At 38.7% G+C, this 21,530-nt stretch overlaps 1 protein-coding gene across 2 annotated transcripts in view; it reads right to left on the minus strand.

Moving 5' to 3' along the window:
- Nucleotides 1-21,530, minus strand: part of BCKDHB (branched chain keto acid dehydrogenase E1 subunit beta) — a 226,411-nt gene that overhangs the window by 121,355 nt on the left and 83,526 nt on the right. For both annotated transcript variants that reach the window (XM_079781058.1, XM_079781057.1), the window contains exons 7-8: nucleotides 19,698-19,795; nucleotides 17,151-17,261 (exon numbers count right to left, since the gene is read on the minus strand). In XM_079781058.1, the coding sequence (XP_079637184.1) occupies nucleotides 17,151-17,261; nucleotides 19,698-19,795 (209 nt within the window). The remainder of the gene's footprint in view (nucleotides 1-17,150; nucleotides 17,262-19,697; nucleotides 19,796-21,530) is intronic.

The following is a 21,530-nucleotide window of genomic DNA, read 5'->3' on the forward strand; positions in this document are numbered from 1 at the left end:
ACCAGATCTTTTTGTCCTTGCAACGACCCATAGTCAGGCAGGTGGGCTTTATTTATCACATGCAGGTATCTCTCCAGTGATGGCTGTTTCACTAGGTGCTCATTCACTCCAGGGTAGAAGATCCATCTTAACTACCCCTAAAGTGACTTGTTTTTCTTGATTTACTGTCAAGAAGTAAGATTTTCACTGCCCAAAAATGATTTACCAACTGAGTCATCTAAAATTTGATTAACTCTACTGAGAGAATTTATTATTTGACAAAGCTGACTTTCCCTTATTTTCCATCTCCAATTCTGAATTGTGGTTATTGGCATAAGAAGTATAACAGGTATTCAGGCCATAAGTGCCAAATCCACTCACTCAAAAACACTACCTGTGAAGGAAATTCTGATACTTTTCTCAATAAGCCAGAAACCCATATAACGTACTTTCCATTTTCTACTTAATAATTCAATAAGTTCAAGATGGTGCTTAAGAAATATCCCATTCAATGTCTATTATCATCCCTGTCATTTAACATTGTTCAGTGGTTCTCACCAAATAAGAATATAAACTAATAGATAAAATTGGTCTTACTTGACAAGTAAGATTACCAATTTAGAAATCTGAGAAAATCAACTAAGAAACTATTGAAATAGATAAGCTTTTGGTAAAATAACAATACATAGATGGAAATATACAAATCACCATGCTTTCTATTAAAAAATAAAAATATGTAATAGAGAAGTTTTCCAACTCAAAATGATAGACTGAACATAGTATATACTTTGTTTCCTTTGCTTTCCCAAGACAGGAAATGACTACAAAAGGGAAAACACCGAGAAGAGCCAAAACATCTTAAGCTGGGGAGAGGCAGTGATTATTAGACATAAGAGACTAAGATAGGTCTCCTGTGGATGTGTGATAAAAATGTAGGCCAAGCAAAGGAAGCTAAATCCCAGACACATGAGGGGTGGAAAAGGAGGGTGCACAGGGTAAAAGAAGAAGCTAATTTCCCCAGAAATCCGAGATGGGCTCAGCAGCAGGTATGGAAAGTAGGTATAAGAATGGGGAATGAAAACATGAAAATTAAATAAAGCAGCTGTACCAACTGTTCCACTTTCTCCAATGAAATATCTATCTAACCCTGATCCCACAGACAATCCAGGCAAAGAAGCTAGTTGCTGATAAAACCATTCAAATGGCCTACAAAGATAGGCCTATACCATGAGGGCTGATATCAAGAAGGCAAGCCTAGCTCATCTGCACATCTAGAGGCAACCCCTCCTGCCTAAAGACAGAGCTCTCTCTCATTCACTCACCCTAAAGCAAAGTCTCACCCACGTGCACAGATCTACTCAATTTTTTCCATAATGGAGATGCCTACAGCAGACTTTACTGGAAAACTGCACCAGTCAGCTACCCAGAATCATCATCAAAAAGAAAAAGTATTACAAAAGAAAGAAACTATTGAAGAAACAGTGGTAATTTATAGAAAAGAACTTTTTAAAATTATTGTTCTTTTACTTTATAATATATAAGCATAACTTATATTCACATACCCAGAATAATTGAAGACATAACATAAAACAAACAGCATGCTACAAAAAGAACTAAGCATAAGAAAATAACATTTGTTTTTGCTGGAATTAAAATATTCAGAGTAAGAATTAAAAGATAAAATAGAGAAAATGTCCCAAACGTTGCAAGAACACAATTGGACAACTAGCACAGAAAAGATGTGAAACAAGGAATCAATCTAGAAGGTCTATTATTCAACTAATTTGAGTGTGTTTTTCTAAATACTAGTATACAAAGAGAAAGGGTAAATTATTTTTAAATCAGTAATAAATTCCTAGAGGAAAGTCACACCTGTGGCATTTCACCATAAAAGGACCAAAATAATCATTAAAGTTTCCAGAAAAACAAACAAAAATCACCTATAAAAGAATGAGAACCACACTGATATAATTTTTTTTTACTGCATGAAGATAATGAAGCATTATCTTCAAAATCCTAAGTGAAAGTTATTGTGAAACTAGAATTCTATATCCAGCCAAATATCAATTAAGTGCGACTGCAAAATAAATACACGTTTTCCAAATACAAGTTTGAAAGCCTCCCTCGTCTATATACCTTTTACTTGAAGAAGTTATGTACATCCCTTATCAAAATAAGGGCAAAAACCATGAAAGAGAAAGTCATAGGACCCAGAAAATGTCTTTAAGAGTGAAATGGAGAAACATCCTTAAAGATTGTTGTGCAGCAGATTTAGAGAATGATAGTCAAGACTGGAACAGGGACTATCATTCCTAAGAAGAGAAGATTCCAGGTCATAGCATTAATTTTCAAGATATGTTAAAGACTGGTTATGTTTTTTCAAGGAGAAAAGGAAAGGTTATTAAAAACTCTATAGAGGATCCAAAAGAACCTAAAAGAATGCCATGCCCAAGTATGAAGCATCTGAAATGTGGCAAGATTTTATGGAATTGATACACTATAAGGAAAGGCAAACCATTTGATCTAGATGCCAAGAGCATCTCCTTTAAGGGGCCTATGGACTGACACACTTGGCCTGCAATTAAAAATAAATGAAATTTTACCCCCCCACCCAGGCTATCTCAGTGGTGAAAAATACTTATTTTATCATAATAATATCAAGAGTGTCACTGATTTTTAACTTTTAGAATCAACCTATAGAAAGAAAAAGCTGGAGGATTTAAATGTGGTTACAGAATAAAATTTATTGTTATCAGTCCTGGCATTGTAAAAATAAATAACAGAAAATAGGAATGGGCAGGGAAAAAAGGCAGTGAAGATAGGGGTAGAGGACATTAATGTCACTTTCTTACACAGTGAAAGGTTGAGACATACTGAGAAAAGTTAACAGAACAAGATAATAGAGATTTAAATTATTAAAAATCAAAAGGCAATCCATTTTAGGAAGTAAAATAACATAACTCAAAATTGGGGAAATGATGAAGTGAAAGTAACAGGTTAACAGGTAATGTAAGCACATTTTGACACTTCATTATCAAAGTGGAAAATAAATGATGCTCAAATCTGATAAATGAAGACATATGTACAATGATACACAAACAGGTATCACATATGTGCGCTGAGCCTCGTATTCCTGAATAACCCAAAACTTTTTAAACATATTCTCCACATTTTCATAGTTGCCCTAATTATTAATCCCACTTTCTCAAGGTAAAATGTAAAAAACTATGTTTTCCAGTCTCAATCATAACTAAAATAAAGATGTGACCTACACTTTGTCAATCAAACCTAATTCAGCATTGAGTCACAGGGTTGAATCGACTGGGTTAAGGGAGTCCATTTTTTGGCACAGGTATGAAATGTGTTTTAGGGTCAAAGGAAGCAGCAACTGACTTAATCATATTGGCATATACGCAATTTGTTCCAGCACATTAGTGTTTCATGTAACTAAGAAACAATAAAAGGCATGGCATAACCGCAGAGCTGAGAGTCTCAGAGAAATTCAGGTCCATACACTATGCCTCTTGGCTCAGGCTGGCCCATCTGCTCCATTTCAAAAGTGTTTATTACATGGTTCTCCCAACTTTTATGCATTTTGCTCTTAACTCTATAACTCAGCAGGTTCAATCCTTCCTGACTCTAATTGCAAACCCTTACAAAGTTGTGTAAGTTTTAAGTGGTCCGCCCAACCTATTTTTTCCATAAACCCTGTTTGTTTTAGTGAGTATTTCTGTAGAATGAAGGAATTCGCAGAATTGAATAAATTGTGTTATAGCCAAAATAGTTGTACAATGTTTTACTTAGAGATACGGAAATAGCCATCAAAAGAACAAAATAGAGAAATGGTTAAAAGTGACCGTGTTTAGGGAGTGAACCTAGGGGACAGGGATGAAAAGTGTTGCTTTGCATTATAAGCTCTGCTAAACTATATGTGTTGTTGATATGTTTACGTATTACTCTAATTTTTAAAATCTCTTTTACTGCCATAAATAGAAAAGGGAAAAAAATGGGAGGTGGAGAACTATAATAACAATGATACTATTCACAATATCAACAAAAATACATAAAATATTAAAAAATAAACTTCTCAAGATGTGGAACAGCTATGCAAGAAACTATATAACATAATCAAAGTTGTAAGAGCAAAAAAGATAAATAGAAAGAAAACCAAGTTTGTGGAAGAAACAGCAACAGAAGTGGCAGGGAATGTATATGTTTGCAAAGGCTGATTATCCATGACTGATAAAAGTGCTGAAAATTTGGAGTAGATAAATTATAGAGGTAAAATGGTATACTTCCTAATTTCATTTTTCAAAACCTGTGTAGACCACAGTTTCAATAAATTTTTAAGTTAAATTAAAACAGCTAGATACCACAAAACCACAGTATTATAGAAAAGATAAGAAAATATTACCAGTTATAGCACAACAGTTATAATTTTGTAAGTGTAAGTACCATTTTAATGGGAAAGTAAGTTACATGACCATCAAAGTGAAGAACAGAAAGTCAACAAATGTAGATTTCTTACTTAACACTTAAAATGTTAAACTTTTTCACCATGAAATGAGGTAATGATTTCTTTCTTTTCACTGCTGTTGCTAATAGCAAAAGCACAAGTTTAAACAAAAGAAAAATCTTGAGTGAAACTCAAATAATTTAAGTGTATAAGGGGGCACATCAAAAATAATTAGAAACAGAAACACATAATTATATAATTTAATCTTGCTTTCTCCAGTTCCATGTAGAAGGAAAAAAGAGCCAAATGAAATGAAATATGAGAGTATAATTTACAAGGTGTGTACAGTATTTAGGAATATTATATATTTTTTAAAAGTGTTTTACAGGTGGGCAAATGTGAAAGTAAATTCCTGAAATGTTATAAAATATGTTGCAAGTTCAAATTTAGAAGCATATCATCAGCAAAATTCACAATAATTATTAAAGCATGAAGTTAGTTAACTGCAAAATAATTACCTAACATGAGGCCCTGTTGTACTATGAAAATATCAGGGTTCAAGAATTTAAGATGTGAGATTGAACTGCAGTTCTGCCACTTATTAGCTGAGGGACTTAGAGAAGTTCCTAATCTTTATGAGACTCAGTGTTCTCATCTCTAAAACAGGAGCAATAATTCTTAGCACACAAGGCAACTGAAAGGATTAAACCAGAACACATACAGATGTGACAGAAAGCCCTACCCAAAATAAACATGAACATAAAAAGTAGTACCAATCCCCATAAATACATTTCTATTGCCAATATCTTTTACTTTCAATTTATATGCAAATCAGATCATAAATCACAGTTATTAAAAATCACATCTGAAAATTATTTACAAATTGTGTGCAAACTCTGCTTGAGAAGCTGCATGCTTCTTAATTAAAGCAATAAAATAAAAAAGTAAAGGTTCTAGAGTCCAGCGATCTGGTGGAGCCAGCTCTGTGAGCTGTGAGGCCTGGAACAATTACTCTACTTTCTCTAAACCTCAGTTTTCTCACCTATAATAAATGACATGGATGTCTAATTCAAAGAACGGCTGTGAACACTAAGAGAGATATGCATAAAACAAGTCATTTACCTTTTTTTATTTACCATACACTATGCTAAGCTTTGTTATATAAAATATACTACACAAAATTAGATCAGAATCCATTATTTTAATCTTCTTCGAAGCATATCTAAAACATAAGTCATAGCAAAAAAGGGCAGGTGGCAGGAGTGACACACTCAGCTCACTGTATTTTTTTTTCTATAGGAATTATCAGCTTCTCCTTTAATTTCTTTCACTGAAAAACCAAATTACTATTATATATTATTTTTGAAATTCAATAAGAGCATTCAACAAATATTTATGAGTATCTTCTACATATTGGACATCTTCATGATTTTTCGGGATACCGCAATAAAAATATGCAAATGCCCTGCCCTTATGGAATTCAGAAGAACTGACCAAGGGTCACTACACAGAGCAATAGCGTAGTGGTCACATCTCAAATACAGCGTCCAAGAATTTAAAACTTGTTCCCATTAGTACAACTAAATAGTTGTGGTCATGACAAAAATCCTATGGGAACAATGACTTGGCAAAAGTGGAGCCAGGTTCCTAGCTGTCAGCTTCCCTCATTTGGGGCAGGACAACTGTCTATCAGATAGGACAACATTGCTCTGTCTGCCTGTTGTCTCAGCAAAGTCAACCTGCATCCAAAACAATCGCAAACTAAAAGAAGCTTATTTTCATTACTCTTAAAAAAAAAAAAAAAGAGTTTCATTTTACCCCAGATAATATTAAGTCTAAAAAGAATTTTGACTCATTTCTCAAATAGGTTTTCGCTATTAGAAGCTTATTATAATCACAAGTGAAGTACACAATTTTTAACATACAATTTAAAATAACTTTACTTTTAGATTACCATCAGAAAACAATAAACTATTCTCAATGATTAAACACATGCTAAATCAGTAATAATTTTAAAGCCAAATATACTTGTATTGTCAAAGAGACATAATTTTCACCTAGCCATTCTTTGACTACATATTTTTACTAAAAGCTCATTTAGAGAAGGAGAAGAACAGAGAGCACAGATTTCCAATTTGTTTTTAGTCCAATAGGTAATCAACTATTCTGATATATACATATATATTAAAGAAAACATCTGGGTTACATTATAATATGTGCTCTAGAACAAAAATACTTTCATGATACTTCAGAACAATGACATAAAATATGCTTAATTTACAGTGACACAGCCAGACCCCACTATGGAAACCTGGTGATATTAGCCATGAAATTTGGCTTAAGAGAGGCCTCTAGTGGTTGTCTGTAGATGTTAGCTCCCCTTCCCACCACCAACTTCCAAGCTCTTATTCTCATTCTTCAGTCATTCTCTCTCCCCCCCCTCAGAAATTAAAAACCTCAAGCAAAATAACTAGTATTTTATCATTGAATTATTCGATTAAGTCCCAGAAATCAATGAAAATATGTATATAACTGGTGGCATTAAACCATTATGGATTTTCTAAGGGTAAATTCTCCAACTTCCCCATAAAACCAATTTAGAGAATTCAGTAAAATACAGACCCTAAACACTACCTTCCTAGTGTTAGCAAACTTAATAAAAATGAAATCTACGAGTCTAAAAAAAAACTATGAAAATGAAAAAACAAAGTCTACAAATTAGAATCCAAGACATAAAATATAACATGTTTTTATGTTTACCTTCAGTGGCACTATGGGTCTTCTAAACATGTTTTGCACTATTCACAAATACTTAACACTAACACTAGAAGCAAATCCAAGTCTAAACTTGGTTCTCTCTATATAAATGATTAACCACATTCAGATGACTATGGTGTAACTCCTTTCCAGTTCCACTCCTGCAATATCCCTTTCCTTTATTTTTGAAGGCCACTTGGCTTCCAGAACCACCACACACCCACCCCACCCTGCCAGCCTTAGGAATTGCCTTATCTTTATCCAGGGCCCCAATGAAGTCTTTTGAAGCAAGAATGGAAATAGCATGGGTACAAGGGTAGAAGGATACTGAATCTAGGAATGCTGAACCCTCACTCCCAACTATCTTCACTCCCTCATGCCACAGTGAATCACTCCCAGCCTTGTCCCACACTGAGCTATTGCTGAGGACTTGTCCTGCTATAGTGATAGCCTACCCCGAAAATACTGAGGCAATGGATACCTCAATATGTAGCCAAAGAACAACCATTTGCATCTATGTGCACAGCATTTTTTGCAACATAACTTAGGTTTAAAAGAGAAAGAGGGAAGCAAGAGGGCAAGGTGGAGAGAAGAGTGGAGGCAATAGAGAGAAGATCCTTTCCATGACATTTCCTAATTTTGTTAAAAAAATTGAAAAGAAAAAAAAAAACACCTCCCAAGTACCTCAAAAGAAGTAGATTACTCCTGGGTAGAAAGCTTTGAGATAGTATCTGATACCACAGATATTGAAACAGATAAAAATCCTTATAAGAAGCACTACATTTTAGTGATGGATGAAAAGGCCACTCCTGGGACCAGCAAGAAGGCCAAAGGAACAGGCCCAGGCTGACCTCTTCTGGCTCTAAATTCCATGACAATGGCCCACCTGCAGTCAAGGAAATGAGAGGAGAAAGGTTCTGGAAAGCCCAAATTGTTATCATAAGGTTTGAAGGGTAAGGCATTTGTTCTTGATTCATAAGAAAACATTACAGAGAGAAACCAAGATGGCGGCATAGGTAAACACCTGAACTGCTGCCTCGCACAACAATTTCAAAACTACAACTAAAAGACAAAATGAACATCATCCAGAACCACAGGAAGGCTGGCTGAGTGGAAATTCTACAACTAGAAGGAAAGAGAAAAGCACACTGAGGCTCACAGGAACTGTGGAAGGCAGAGGTATGGAGGCGCGTGCACGTGGAGAGGGCTGGCAACTGAGTACACGGCTGGCTTTCTCAAGTGGGAGGGAGACAAAAGCTCCCGACTGCTCTAAACTCCATTTCCGGGTGAGACTCCGGGGATGCAGACTCATACGGGGAGAAAATGGACTGTCTGGAAGTGGGCGAAACTCAAGGGCAGCTTTCTCTCAGAGGTGCTTGCAGCGATTACTGTGGGACACTGAGACCCAGGGGCCTCTTAGGGCAGGGCTGACAGGAAGCCATAGCTGTTTGCTCCGCCCCGAGACTCTGCCTCATCCAAGCTGAGCGCAGAGGCTTTTGCACATGAATGGCCTGGTCCTTTGAATTCTAAACTTACCTAACAAACTGCAGCTGAGTCGGTGAGACCCAGAACATCCAAAAGAAGGCCCAAGGCCCCACAGCAGCTTGCACTGCTTCACAGCTGGGCCTCATCTGGGCACCTCCAAAACCAAAACAAAGAAGAGGAATCTGCAGATCTCTCCATAGCTCCTGCTGGGTGGCCTCAGGCAGAGGCTAAATTAGCACCTCCTTGGAAATCCAAGAGCCAGTGTACCCAGGGGTCAGAGTGGGACCATCCAGATTACAACTCCTCAGATCCATAAGAGACACACTCAGGGGGAAGACTCAGTGAGCACCAAAGCCCCACTGAAGCAAGTCTTGTCCCATAAGGGTGTCTCCAGCACAGAAGTTCTCCCATCGTAGATACAGCTGATCCTCACAGCCAATTGGCCTGGAGGTCAATTCCTCCCAGTGATACCAACAACAATCAAGGTTTAACTACAACAAGACTGTGCACACAGCCCACAAAGGGGTGCACCAAGAGTGTCCACCTCAGGTAACTGGGGAGGCCGAGCCACTGGCCCTATAGGACTCCTAGCGCACAAAGCCACTCTATCAACTCAGGGAAGCAGCCAAAATGTGGAGACAAAGAAACAGGTCACAAATGAAAGAAATGGCGGAAAGCAAACGACTGGATATAGAGTTCAAAAACACGGTTATAAGGTTTTTCAAGAATTTTCTAGAAAAGGCCGATAAATTTAGTGAGACCCTCGAGGATATGAAAAAGGACCAACTAGAAATTAAGCATACACTGACTGAAATAAAAAATAATATACAGAGATCCAAGAGCAGACTAGATGATCGCAAGAATCAAGTCAAAGATTTGAAATACAAAGAAGCAAAAAACACCCAACTAGAAAAGCAAAAAGAAAAAATAATCCAAAACTATGAAGATAGTATAAGGAGCCTCTGTGACAACTTCAAGCGTACCAACATCCGAATTATGGGGGTGCCAGAAGAAGAGAGACAGCAAGATACTGAAAACCTACTTGAAGAAATAATGACTGAAAACTTCCCCCACCTGGTGAAAGAAATAGACTTACAAGTCCACGAAGCGCAGAGAACCCCAAACAAAAGGAATCCAAAGAGGACCACAACAAGACACATCATAATTAAAATGCCAAGAGCAAAAGACAAAGAGAGAATATTAAAAGCAGCAAGAGAAAAACAGTTACTTACCTACAAGGGAGCACCCATACAACTGTCAGCTGATTTCTCAACAGAAACTATGCAGGCCAGACAGGAGTGGCAAGAAATATTCAAAGTGATGAATAGCAAGAACCTACAACCAAGATTACTCTACCCAGCAAAGCTATCATTCAGAATTGAAGGTCAGATAAAGAGCTTCACAGATAAGAAAAAGCTAAAGGAGTTCATCACCACCAAACCAGTATTATATGAAGTGCTGAAAGGCATTCTTTAAGAAGAGGAAGAAGAAGAAAAAGGTAAAGATAAAAATTATGAACAACAAATACATATCTATCAACAAGTGAATCTAAAAATCAAGTGAATAAAAAATCTGATGAACAGAATAAACTGGTGAATATAATAGGATCATGGGCATAGAAAGGGAGTGGACTGACAATTCTCGGGGGGAAACGGGTGTGGGGGGTGCGGGAAGAGACTGGACAAATCGTACACCTATGGATGAGGACAGTGGGGGCAGGTAAGGGCAGAGGGTGGGGTGGGAACCAGGTGGAGGGGAGCTATGGGGGGAAAAAGGAGGAAGAATTGTAATAATCTGAACAATAAAGATTTATTTTAAAAATAAAATAAAATAAAATAAAAAAGAAAACATTACAGGCCCTCGTTGGCCAATGTACATGTCTCAGTTATAAAGGTTGGCCATCTAGATTCCATGCACAGCTGGCAATAAGGTGACAGCAAGAAGTAATGTAAAAATTTAAATTTAAAAATGCTTAAAACCACAAAAATTATGCACGGAAATGAACCAAAAAAGTAAATGTAAATGTCTTACCACAGTATAACAATCCATGTTCATTTGGATTATTTTTAAAAGATAAAATTACTGGAAGATGCAAAAAGGTTCTGGAAATATTGACATCCAAAAGGTTAAAAAGTATTCAAAGATGTACACAGAATAGTAACTCTCACTATGCAGAAAATGCAATTATTAGAAGAACTTCTAAAAAATTATAGATAGCTGAAGTTTACTGTAGTCAATTTCACTTTACCTTTTAAAATAGAAAAATTGGCCCTATTCTAATGAAAATTCAAATTTTACATATCATTATGAAAAATGGACAACTTAAGCAAAATAAAAACATAAGGTCAAACTAAAAAAAATTTTAAATGTTTCAACTTAGAATACATTAAGGGATTTATTCAGAGCAATATTCTAAAGTTACTTTTTAAACCTTTGTATAAGTACCAAGAATTTAAAAAGCTCCGAAACATTTTAATATTATTAGTTTTCATAACATATTCTCTTGCTGATATTCATAATAATTTTTCAGCATTGTTTCAGATACTGAGAATTCAGTAGTGATCCAACAGACAAAAATCCCTGCCCTCATAGAACTCATCTTCTAATAGGGTAAGAAAGATCAATAATATAAATAATAACATATTATGATAGATGGTGTTCATCTCTCTAGAGAAAAAGAAAGAAGCAATAGTGGGTCCCAGTAAGAGGGATGGGATTCCATATAAATAAACTGATCAGTAAATGCCTCAATGGCAAAATGGTATTTGAGCAGCGACCTAACAGAGTCAACCAAGAGCACTTCCTGAAGGGTGGATAGTGGGCTGTGAAATATGGTGAGGTCAGGTGTACCCCTGTAGGAATTTGACTTTCCCACTGGGTCTAATGAGAAACTACTGAGGCCTTTCAAGACTAGAAGAGATCTGATGTTGATCCACATTTGAAAGGACCAACTCTGCCTATGGTACTGAAAGGTTAGAAGTGCAGACAGTAGATAGGAGGCTCTGGCTACAACTCAGGTGAGAAAGGCAAGTCATTTGGACCAGGATCAGAGGTAATAGCAGTAGAAGTGGCCTGATTCTGGACATACTGTGTATGCAATGCCTGACTATGTTTTGGAATTGAATGTGGGAAGGCAGAGCCTGAGGGAAAGAAAGAAAACAAGGACCCCAAGGTGGAAAGGCAAACTCTTACTTATTTCAGTAATTAGCCAAATTTAATCTTTAATTAAAGTGTAAGCACATCAAAACTGTATCAATTTTCTCTATAAACATGTGAAGATCATCTTGTAAAATGTTTTGAGTTTTGTTTTTTGTTTTTTACAGTGTTGTATGTAGTTGATTTTAAGTTGAATGACAGCATGATGCTTATAATCCTGAATTTCTTTCACAGCCTGTCATTCTATTGCCAAAATCAAGTTCTTATTTTCCATAGGCAGCTTCTTTGGATTTCTACTCATTTAAGAAGATATATTTCAAGCTAGGCAGCACCTCACCTAACTGTCTTGTCACTTTGTTAACGTTGTAGTTCACTTTTTAACTCATTTTTTATTGTGATCTGTGTCTCAGCAGGAAAGCCCATTCAAGCCCATAACTCTTAACCACCGTTCTTACTCCCAGAAAGACTCTGGAAGGGCAGCCCCACTTATGAGCTCCTATTTTGCATTAGTGGGACAGCTGAACTGGGTTATGAAAAATGGAACAAGGGGTGTGGACAGAGTTGAATGACAAAAGAAACCCCTCCAGGTGAGAGTGCACCAAGGCTCTCCTAGAACCTATAAAAAGGCCCACTGGAATAGGAATCTAAGAAAATCAATTAACTACTTAACAGGAGCATGGCAACATGGTTCTTTCTTACTTTCTGTTAAAATTATAACAATATGCAAAAAAGAGCACAAATGAGTGTTCTGCTCAGTTTTCAAAAATGGGACCTATGTAATCAGCACTTAGAACAAGAAACTTACCAGCATCCCATACCCCTCCCTCACACCATCTTCCAACTTTTAAGCACCATATTAGCCACTAACCTGACACCTAACACAACAGATTAGTCTTATCTAGTTTTGCACTTGGATCATACACTATGTACTCACTTGAATCTGGCGTTTTAAAGTCAAATTGTGTTTGTGAGATGAAAACACATTGTTCCATTAAATTCTTGGTTCATTCCCCTTGCCAAACAATATTCTATTTACTTATTTTTTTTCCGATTCTCTGGTTGGTGAGCACTCAGGTAGGTTACGGTGTGAGGCTATTAGAAACAGTGCTTCTAGGAACATTCTTAAACTTATCTTTTGTACATTTCTGTTGGTATATATACACAAGAGTGGAATTACTGGGCTTATAGGATTCAGGTAGATAATGTTAAACAATTTTTTAAATGGTTGTACCATTTTATATTTCCAACAGTAGTATATGAGAGATGGGTTTATCCACATCCTCAGCAATACTTGGTATTTGAGTATTTTTCATTTTAGCCAGAATGATGTCTTTAGTGATATCACATTGTGGTTTTAATTTGTATGCCCTGATGACTAAAGAAACTGAACATATTTTCATATTTTTATTAGCCATTTCGATATCTTCCTTTGTGAAGTGCCTATACAAGACTTTTGTCCATAATTCTATTGGGATGTCCTTGTTATTTTTAATTGTAAGAGTATTTTATATTTCTAAGTATAAATTCTGATGAGCTTCCCCAAATCTGTGGGTTATCTATTTACTCTCTTACTGGGGCTTTTTGAAAAATACATTTTTAAAATTTTAATGAAGTCAAATTTTATCATCCTTTTAAAAATGTCAGTGTTTCTGGCTTTTTCATTTGTTTTATCTTATTTAAGAAACTAGAGGCCCAGTGCACGACATTCGTGAACAGGGGGGCGGGGAATCCCTCAGCCTGGCCTGTGCCCTCTCACAGTCCAGGACTCCTTGGGGGATGTCCACCTGCCAGCTTAGGCCCGCTCCCCACAGGCGGACATCCCTCAAGGGGTCCTTAGCACTGCCACCACCGCCACTGCGCTCGCCAGCCGTGAGCCTGGCTTCTGGCTGAGCGGCATTCCCCCTAGGGGAACGCACTGACCACCAGGGGGCAGCTCCTGCATTGAGTGTCTGCCCCCTGGTGGTCAGTGCGCATCATAGCGACTGGTCATTTTGCCATTTGGTCAATTTGCATATTAGCCTATTGTTATATAGGATTTTTGCCCTAGCTGGTTTGGCTCAGTAGATGGAGCATTGGACTGCGATTGAAGGGTCCTGAGTTTTATTCCAGTCAAGGGCACATGCCCCAGGTTGCAGGCTCAATACCCAGTAGGGATCGTGCAGGAGGCAGCAGGTCAATGATTCTCTGTCATCATTGATGTTTCTATCTCTCTCTCCCTTTCCCTTCCTCTCCGAAATCAATAAAAATATGTATTTTTTTAAAAAAGAAATCTTTGCCTGCACAAGACTATAGAGATATTCACCTATGCTTTTTCCCAAGAGCTTCATCATTTTTTTCTTTGACAGAACTGGAATTCCATCTGGAATTGACATTTGTGTGATACTTTCCATGGTACCTAACTAAACCAGCATCATTTATTAAAAAGTCCACCTTTTCCACTCTGAATGTAATTTCACCTTTTTCCTGAATCAGATGACACAACAAACTGTTTCTGGACTCTTTTATTCTGTTTCATTGGTCTATGTGTCTATCTTTACACCAATACAACGTTATGATTACTATAGCCTTATAAAACATTTTGACACCTGATAATTACATCCTCTAGCTTTATTATTCAACCAGTGGCCCGGTGCACGCAATTCATGCACATTAAAAGGGGATTAATTAGAAGAAATAATTTAATATTGCTATTTGCCCTTTCTCTATAATAGAAGTGTCAGAGATGAAAGAAAATTAGTAAAATGTATATGAAAACCTTCCTCCTGTCAGAGTCTGTGGCACACCACGGGCCCTAGAGTCAAGTCTCCACCCACCCACATACTCCTCAAAATCGCGTGAGACCCAGACCCGGCCAGCTCCCGCCCCCATTGGGCTAGATCCATACCTCGCCAGTCCTACCCTTGTCAAGCCCCGCCAAACAGGAGACATAGCCTCAGGTCCCCTGGCCCGCCGCCAGGACGGGGGGCATGGCCTGAGGTCCCCCAGCCCAGACTGGGGCGGGGGGCGTGCCTTGAGGTCCCCCGTCAAGCTCCGCCAGGTGGGGGACACTGCCCGAGATCCCCTGTCAAGCCCCACTGAGTGGGGAGGCATTGCCTGAGGTCCTCCGTCAAGCCCCGCCAGGCGGGGGGTCGCAGCCTCAGGTCTCCCATCAAGCCCCACTGGGCAGGGGGCACAGCCTGAGTTCCCCTGACCCAGCACTGGGGGTGCACCTTGAGGTCCCCTGTCAAGCCCCGCTGGGTGGGGAGCATGGCCTGAGGTCCCCTGTCAAGCCCCCCCAGGTAGGGGGGCGCAGCCTCAGGTCCCCTGGCCCGGTGCTGGGGCGGGGGGCGTGGCCTGAGGTCCCCCGGCCTGATGCTGGGGTGGGGGGCGCAGCCTGAAGTCCCCTGTCAAGCCCCACCTAGTGGGGGGCGCGGCCTGAGGTCCCCCAGCCTGGCGCTGGGGCGGGGGGAGCAGCTTGAGGTCCCCTAGCCCAGCACCAGGACGGGAAGAGCACCTTGAGGTCCCCCATCAAGCCCCGCCAGGCAGGGGGAGTGGCCTCATGTCCCCCAGCCTGGTGCCGGGGCAGGGGACGAGACCTGGGGTCTCCGTCAAGCCCCGCTGGGTGGGGGGCATGGCCTGCGGTTCCCCAGCCTGGTGCCAAGGTGGGAGGCGCGGTCTGAGGTCCCCTGTCAAGCCCTGCCGGGTGGGGGATGTGACCTGAGGTCCCCTGTCAAGCCCTGCTGGGTGGGGGACGCGGCCTGAGATCCCCTGTCAAGCCCTGCCGGGTGGGGGACGTGGCCTGAGGTCCCCTGTCAAGCCCTGCTGGGTGGGGGACACGGCCTGAGGTCCCCTGTCAAGCCCCACAGGGGTGGGGAAAGGCATAGCCTCAGGTCCCTGCTGATTGCTCATTAAGGCTCCTTATGGGAACTTGGCCTCAGCTGTGGGTTCAGCCATCTTTGTGACAGAGTGATGGTCAATTAGCATATTCCCTCTTTATTAAATAGGATTGCCTTGGTTATTCTTGGCTTTACAATTGTTAACATGGTATGTGGTTCAGTTAGTTTGGATCTTCTCTATTCTCACTGAGTAATATTTTGTGATTTTTCTATATAAAGTTCTTATACATGCATCACCATCTTCACCTAAAAACACTCTATACGCCCTAGCCAGTTTGGCTCAGTGGCTAGAGCGTCTGCCCACGGACCAAAGGGTCTTGGGTTCGATTCTAAGCAAGGGCATGTACCTTGGTTGCAGGCTTGATCTCTGGCCCGTGCAGGAGGGCAACCAATCGATGTGTCTCTTTCACATCGATGTTTCCCTCTCTCTGTCTCTCGCCCTTCCTTCCACTCTCTCTAAACATCAATGAAAAAATATCCTCATGTGATTAACAATAAATAAATAAATAAATAAATAAATAAATATATAAATAAATAAATCCACTCTACACTATACTTTTATAGTAGGAGTAACTGCAGATTATTTTCATGTAACTAACCTATGAAACAGCCTGTAAAGCTATGATAATGCCAAAATTCTTAAAAACAGTAAATGTAAAATACCCTAAGGTCATAGGACTTATTTGCCATAGCAATAAATCAAGAAAAAAAGAACACATGCAATGTTACCCAAGATTTAGTAGATAAAACCATCACAAAAAAGAGCTTAACCTTACTTATATACCAATAAAGAAGTAGATGATATTGGTTATAGCCCAGTAAATTAGGACTAAATTGTACCCTTGAGAATGGACTATGTGAATCATGTGAATAGTAAGCAACAAGATCAATCTAATCAGGCCAAAGTTTAAGAGAAAGCTTAGATAGAAAACTATAGTTTAGAGCAGCCAGAATCCCACAACATAACATTCAAACTGTGATCCATAGTATTAAGGCTATATAAAGAGTTAGTTTTTTAAAATAATCCATCTCTATTTCTTTTAGAGAAGAGACAAAAGGAAATTTAGCCAAACTATTTCTGACTATATTAAACCTAGCTTATTAAATTATAACTAATCAGAAGTTAAAAACTCAGATGACCTCCCTGTGTTTTACACTACTCCATTACTCACATAATTCAACCCAAGCTGGCCATATGAAGGACACAGTTATACAGTATTTTCAAATCAACATAGAGAACTATGGGAAGAAAAACACCCAAGTGATTTGTTTTCTTAAGTGTTTGGCTTATTATATAGCATACATTTCTTTTATGGTATAAATTTTTAAAATTTAAAATCAGTCCAAAATGCTCACAATGCTCAAAATTTCAAAATAATTATTTGCAAATATTTAACAAATTTTGCCCAAGATTTTAAGGAAATGACATTCTATATTCTCACCTTACAAACTGTATCCACATCCCAAGGTAGTATAGTCCTCAGATCAATGACTTCACAAGACACTCCAAGCTTTTCTTGAGCCATGGAAGCCACCTCTCGGATCACATGAACCTGAAATAAGAAGAAAAATATGTAGAGAATGAATACAGAAATTCAGGCCTAAAACATTAGTTGAGTTCTGACATCATTAATAGAAGTACTATTTAAAGTTGGAGGAACTGAATTTCACAGAGAATAAATTTGTTTTAGACATGTTGAACTCAATATTCCACCAAAATAACAAAGTATAAATGTCTAGAAACAGGTGGAAAGAGGTTCCTAGAGAAAGTGAGAGCAGTCATTACTAGAGATACTGGTTCCAAAGACATCAGCCACAGAGGTCAAGTCACAGAAGTAAGTGGGGTTTCTAGGGAAAGCTTTTAGAGGGAAGAGTCAAAAGCAGAATCATGAAACCCTGCAGATGACCAACAAGTAAGGGGAAAATAGATGAAAATGAGCTTCAAAAACAACAACAAAACAAAAAAAAAAAGAAAAAAAAGAAAGATACAGGAAGAAAATAAGGAGACTGTGTATTCCAGAAGCTAAATAAGAGAGTAGCAAGTGCCATATACCATAGAAATATGGGATAGAGTTAGATTTAACAATTAGAAGATTAGTGGTATTAACGGAAGAGTTTTAGTGACTTAATGGGAACAGAATTCATAAGGTGAAAAATCATAAGGAAGTTAACAAATTAAATACTGGGGAAGAAACTGTTCAAGATTAGTAATCAAAGAAAGGAGGAAACTATACTAGTACTGAAAAGAAAAGTAGGATGGAAAAAAATGTACTTTTTAGATAATGAAGAGATACACACCTTTTTAATAAAATGGACATGGAAAGAAGAAACTGAAGATGAGGAGAGAGAGGGACCAATTGATACATCACAGTACTAAAAAAAAATGTCATATAATCTGAAACAGATTTGGAGAGGTAGCTATGACAGACACCTCCCCTTAGAAGACAAAGAAAACAGGAAATGACTGAAAGAAGTGATAGGTATAAAGGGAAAACAAGTAATGGAAATTACTATCTAATACACCCTAATTTCCCTATTTAAAAGAGAGGCAAGGCCCGGCAGGTGTGGCTTAGTGGCTGAGCATTAACCCATGAACCAGGAGATCATGGTTTGATTCCAGGTAAGGGCACATGCCCAGTTTGCAGGCTTGATCCCCAGAAGAGGGCATGCAGGAGGCAGCCAATGATTCTCTGTCATCATTGATGTTTCTATCCCTCTCTTTCCCTTCTTTTCTCTGAAATCAATAAAAAACACATTTTTTTTTTAAAAAAAAGAGAGAGATAAAGAGAGAAGTACACATGTTGAGAGTGTCAGGGATGTGGATAAAAAGGTTTCCCACTGAAGGCAAGAAACCATGAGGACTGGAGAAGAGAGGAGGAGGTTGTGATACTGCAAGTAATTTGCATTATCTTCTTTATACTACCATATTAAAGTCTAAAATAAACAAATATTTCCTTTACACAGAAAAAAAGAAAAATGGAGCACTCCTGTAAAGGGTGATTAAGAAGTGTAAGAGAGAGATGTCTATGGCCAGAGAAAGAGCTCTAAGCTTAAATGCTTGGAGATCGAGCAATGAGACAAGAAGCACTGGGAAAAGTGGGTACAGATTATGGTGAGGTTTACTGGAAAAGAGAACAGTATGGAATTCTGAGGTTGGACCAGTGAATGGTCCACATGGTCAGTAAAGTAACCATGATAGATGGCAGCAGATGAGATGAAAAAGAAAATATTAAAGTGTAGCAACAAGTAGTGAATAGGTAAAATGTACTACAAAAGAAACAAGTGTTTTAATTAATACATTTTCATAAACTCAACCTATTTTTAATGGCTTCGCAAGCCTATATAATAAAAGCCTAATATACTAAGTGTTCGGTCATCTGGTCAGCCATTCAACCAATCAAAGCATAATATGCTAATGATATGCTAAGGCCACTCAACTGTTCGCTATGACATGCACTGACCACCAGGGGGCAGACAGTCGACTGGTCGACCAGTTGCTATGACGTGCACTGACTGCCAGGAGGCAGATGCTCTGACAGGTAGGTTAGCTTGCTGTTGGGGTCTGGCTGATCAGGACTGAGCGAGATGGGCCGGACACATCCTGGAGCCCTCCCATGGTCCCTCCCCAGCTGATCAACCTCCCGCGTCTTTCCCCAGCCCTGATCGTGCACTGGTGGAGTCCCTCAGCCTGGCCTACACCCTCTCGCAATCTGGGACCCCTCAGGAGATGTCAGAGAGCCGGTTTTGGCCTGATCCCGCAGGCCAGGTCGGGGGACCCCACTGGTGCATGAATTTGTGCACTGGGCCTCTAGTATGCATATATATTTTAATGACTGAATAAGCACCTGACCTTCCATCAAAAATCAGTACCAGCAACAAGACAAATCTGACATAAGGAAAGCATTGTTTTTAATTCTTCATAGTATCAGGATTAAAAGTAAGAGCTTCTAAGCACATGAACCTTACCAGTTGGTATAAATGTGACTCACCTGAGTGCCCCAGGCAACTAGAGTAACATCACTCCCTTCCTGTATGACCTCGGCCTGGGACAGGGGGATGTTGTACGGTTCCACGGGAACCTGTTCCACTGAATATGAAACGGAGGAAAATGAAAGGTTAATTAGTTTCTCTTGTGTGACATTTGTACATAAAAGAATATAAGAAATTCATTGTGGCAAAGCTTTATTTATTCTTCCATAAATGTCAGGTTACTTATAACAGAAATGGCATTTACCATACAGCTTCATGATATGACTACAAAGATGAAAAATACAATATAAATGTATGAAATATATCAGCTATCTTGGAACAGAAAAAGCACGTTAGGTAAAAACTAAGACCAAGTGTAGGCTTTACACAATAATAATGTATCAAACTGTAACATACTAATGAAGATGTTAGTAACAGGGAAAACTGGGTGTGGGATATATGGAAACTCTGTACTACCTTCATACTTATTTTTATAAATCTAAAACTGTTCTGAACAATAAAGCTAAAGAAGTTAATATATCTGCTAAAACTTTATTGGACTAAATTAAGTTCCCAGACAAGTTTTCTATCAAGGAGCAAATTTACAAAAGTCTGGGGGGTTGGGGGGGGGGGGATAAAACCACATAGCAGGGCCCAATATTTTATTTTTACACTTTGCTATTATGAACACTTTTAACTGAAGCAGGTGACAATACCTTAATTTTCAAGACTGAATCCTGTGGAACTCAAAGAGAGAAATTGAATCAGCTCCACCAGGCCAAAATGAAGAATAGCCACTGGCATCCCAGAGAAAACCATTTAATGATTTCTCTGCCCAACCAAGAACAAGCAATAGAGAGTTGACTGAATTCAAGAGGAAATCATAAGGCAAATTTCTTAAAATGAAATTAAGTAGTAAGTTAACAGAATTACCCAATTATATTTGGAGGCCTTCCTAAATTCCTGTGTGAGAGCATTACAATGGCACTTGTGGGGGGAGGAGTGGAAAAAGCTCCATTTTGTTCATTTTTCCCCATGGTCATATTATCATTGCTACATAATTTTTTTTATTATTATTCAAGGAGCACAAAAGAGTAAAGTAAAAAGTTCTCTCTGCAACCCAGTCAGCCCTTCCAAATCCATTGGGTAAAAGTAATCAATGCCAACAATTTCCTGGGTGTCTGCAGTGGACAGCTTTTTCTCTGTGGCATTCACGTTTCTTAATCCTATTGCTACAATTTCGGAAATGCCCCATCTTATGAGGCAGGACTCTTTCTCCACTACAAAAGTGAAGTCCATGTATTCAGTTTCTCAGCTTCTCTTGTGGCTAGGGCACAAAACATGGGCTCTGCCAATCAAATGCACCCATGCCAAACTCTGAATTGGAAACTGTCCAGAATCTATTCCAGAGTACTAGTAACAGTGGAGGCAGATCTGTTATCCAGGCTCAGGGGTGTTCATGATTCAGACTGCAGTTCCATGCCCACTGACAACTGCTAGGGAATATTTGCAGAGCCAATTATGCAGTGGAATTAGGGGCATTGCTTCTAGATAGATATACAGCCTCTAAGCCAGGTTCTCAGGCACATACAAAGACATATGTAAATTTTTTTCTTTTCACAGAATCACATCATACATGCTGTTAAGAACTCTTCTACAAGTTAAGAACCCTTCTATAACATTCCTTTTTTCCCCACTTAGCAATATAGCTTGGCCATGTTTTCAGGTCAAAAATAAAGGATTTTTTTTAAATCATATTTATAAGTAAAAACTATAAAATTCAATGGTGCTGTTATCAGTGATGTGGTAGAAAATTTTATTCCTTGTATTTTTTGTATATTTTCAATCCCATG

The sequence above is a fragment of the Cnephaeus nilssonii genome (genome assembly GCF_951640355.1).
Source record: "Cnephaeus nilssonii genome assembly, chromosome: 9".
Lineage (NCBI taxonomy): Eukaryota > Metazoa > Chordata > Mammalia > Chiroptera > Vespertilionidae > Cnephaeus > Cnephaeus nilssonii.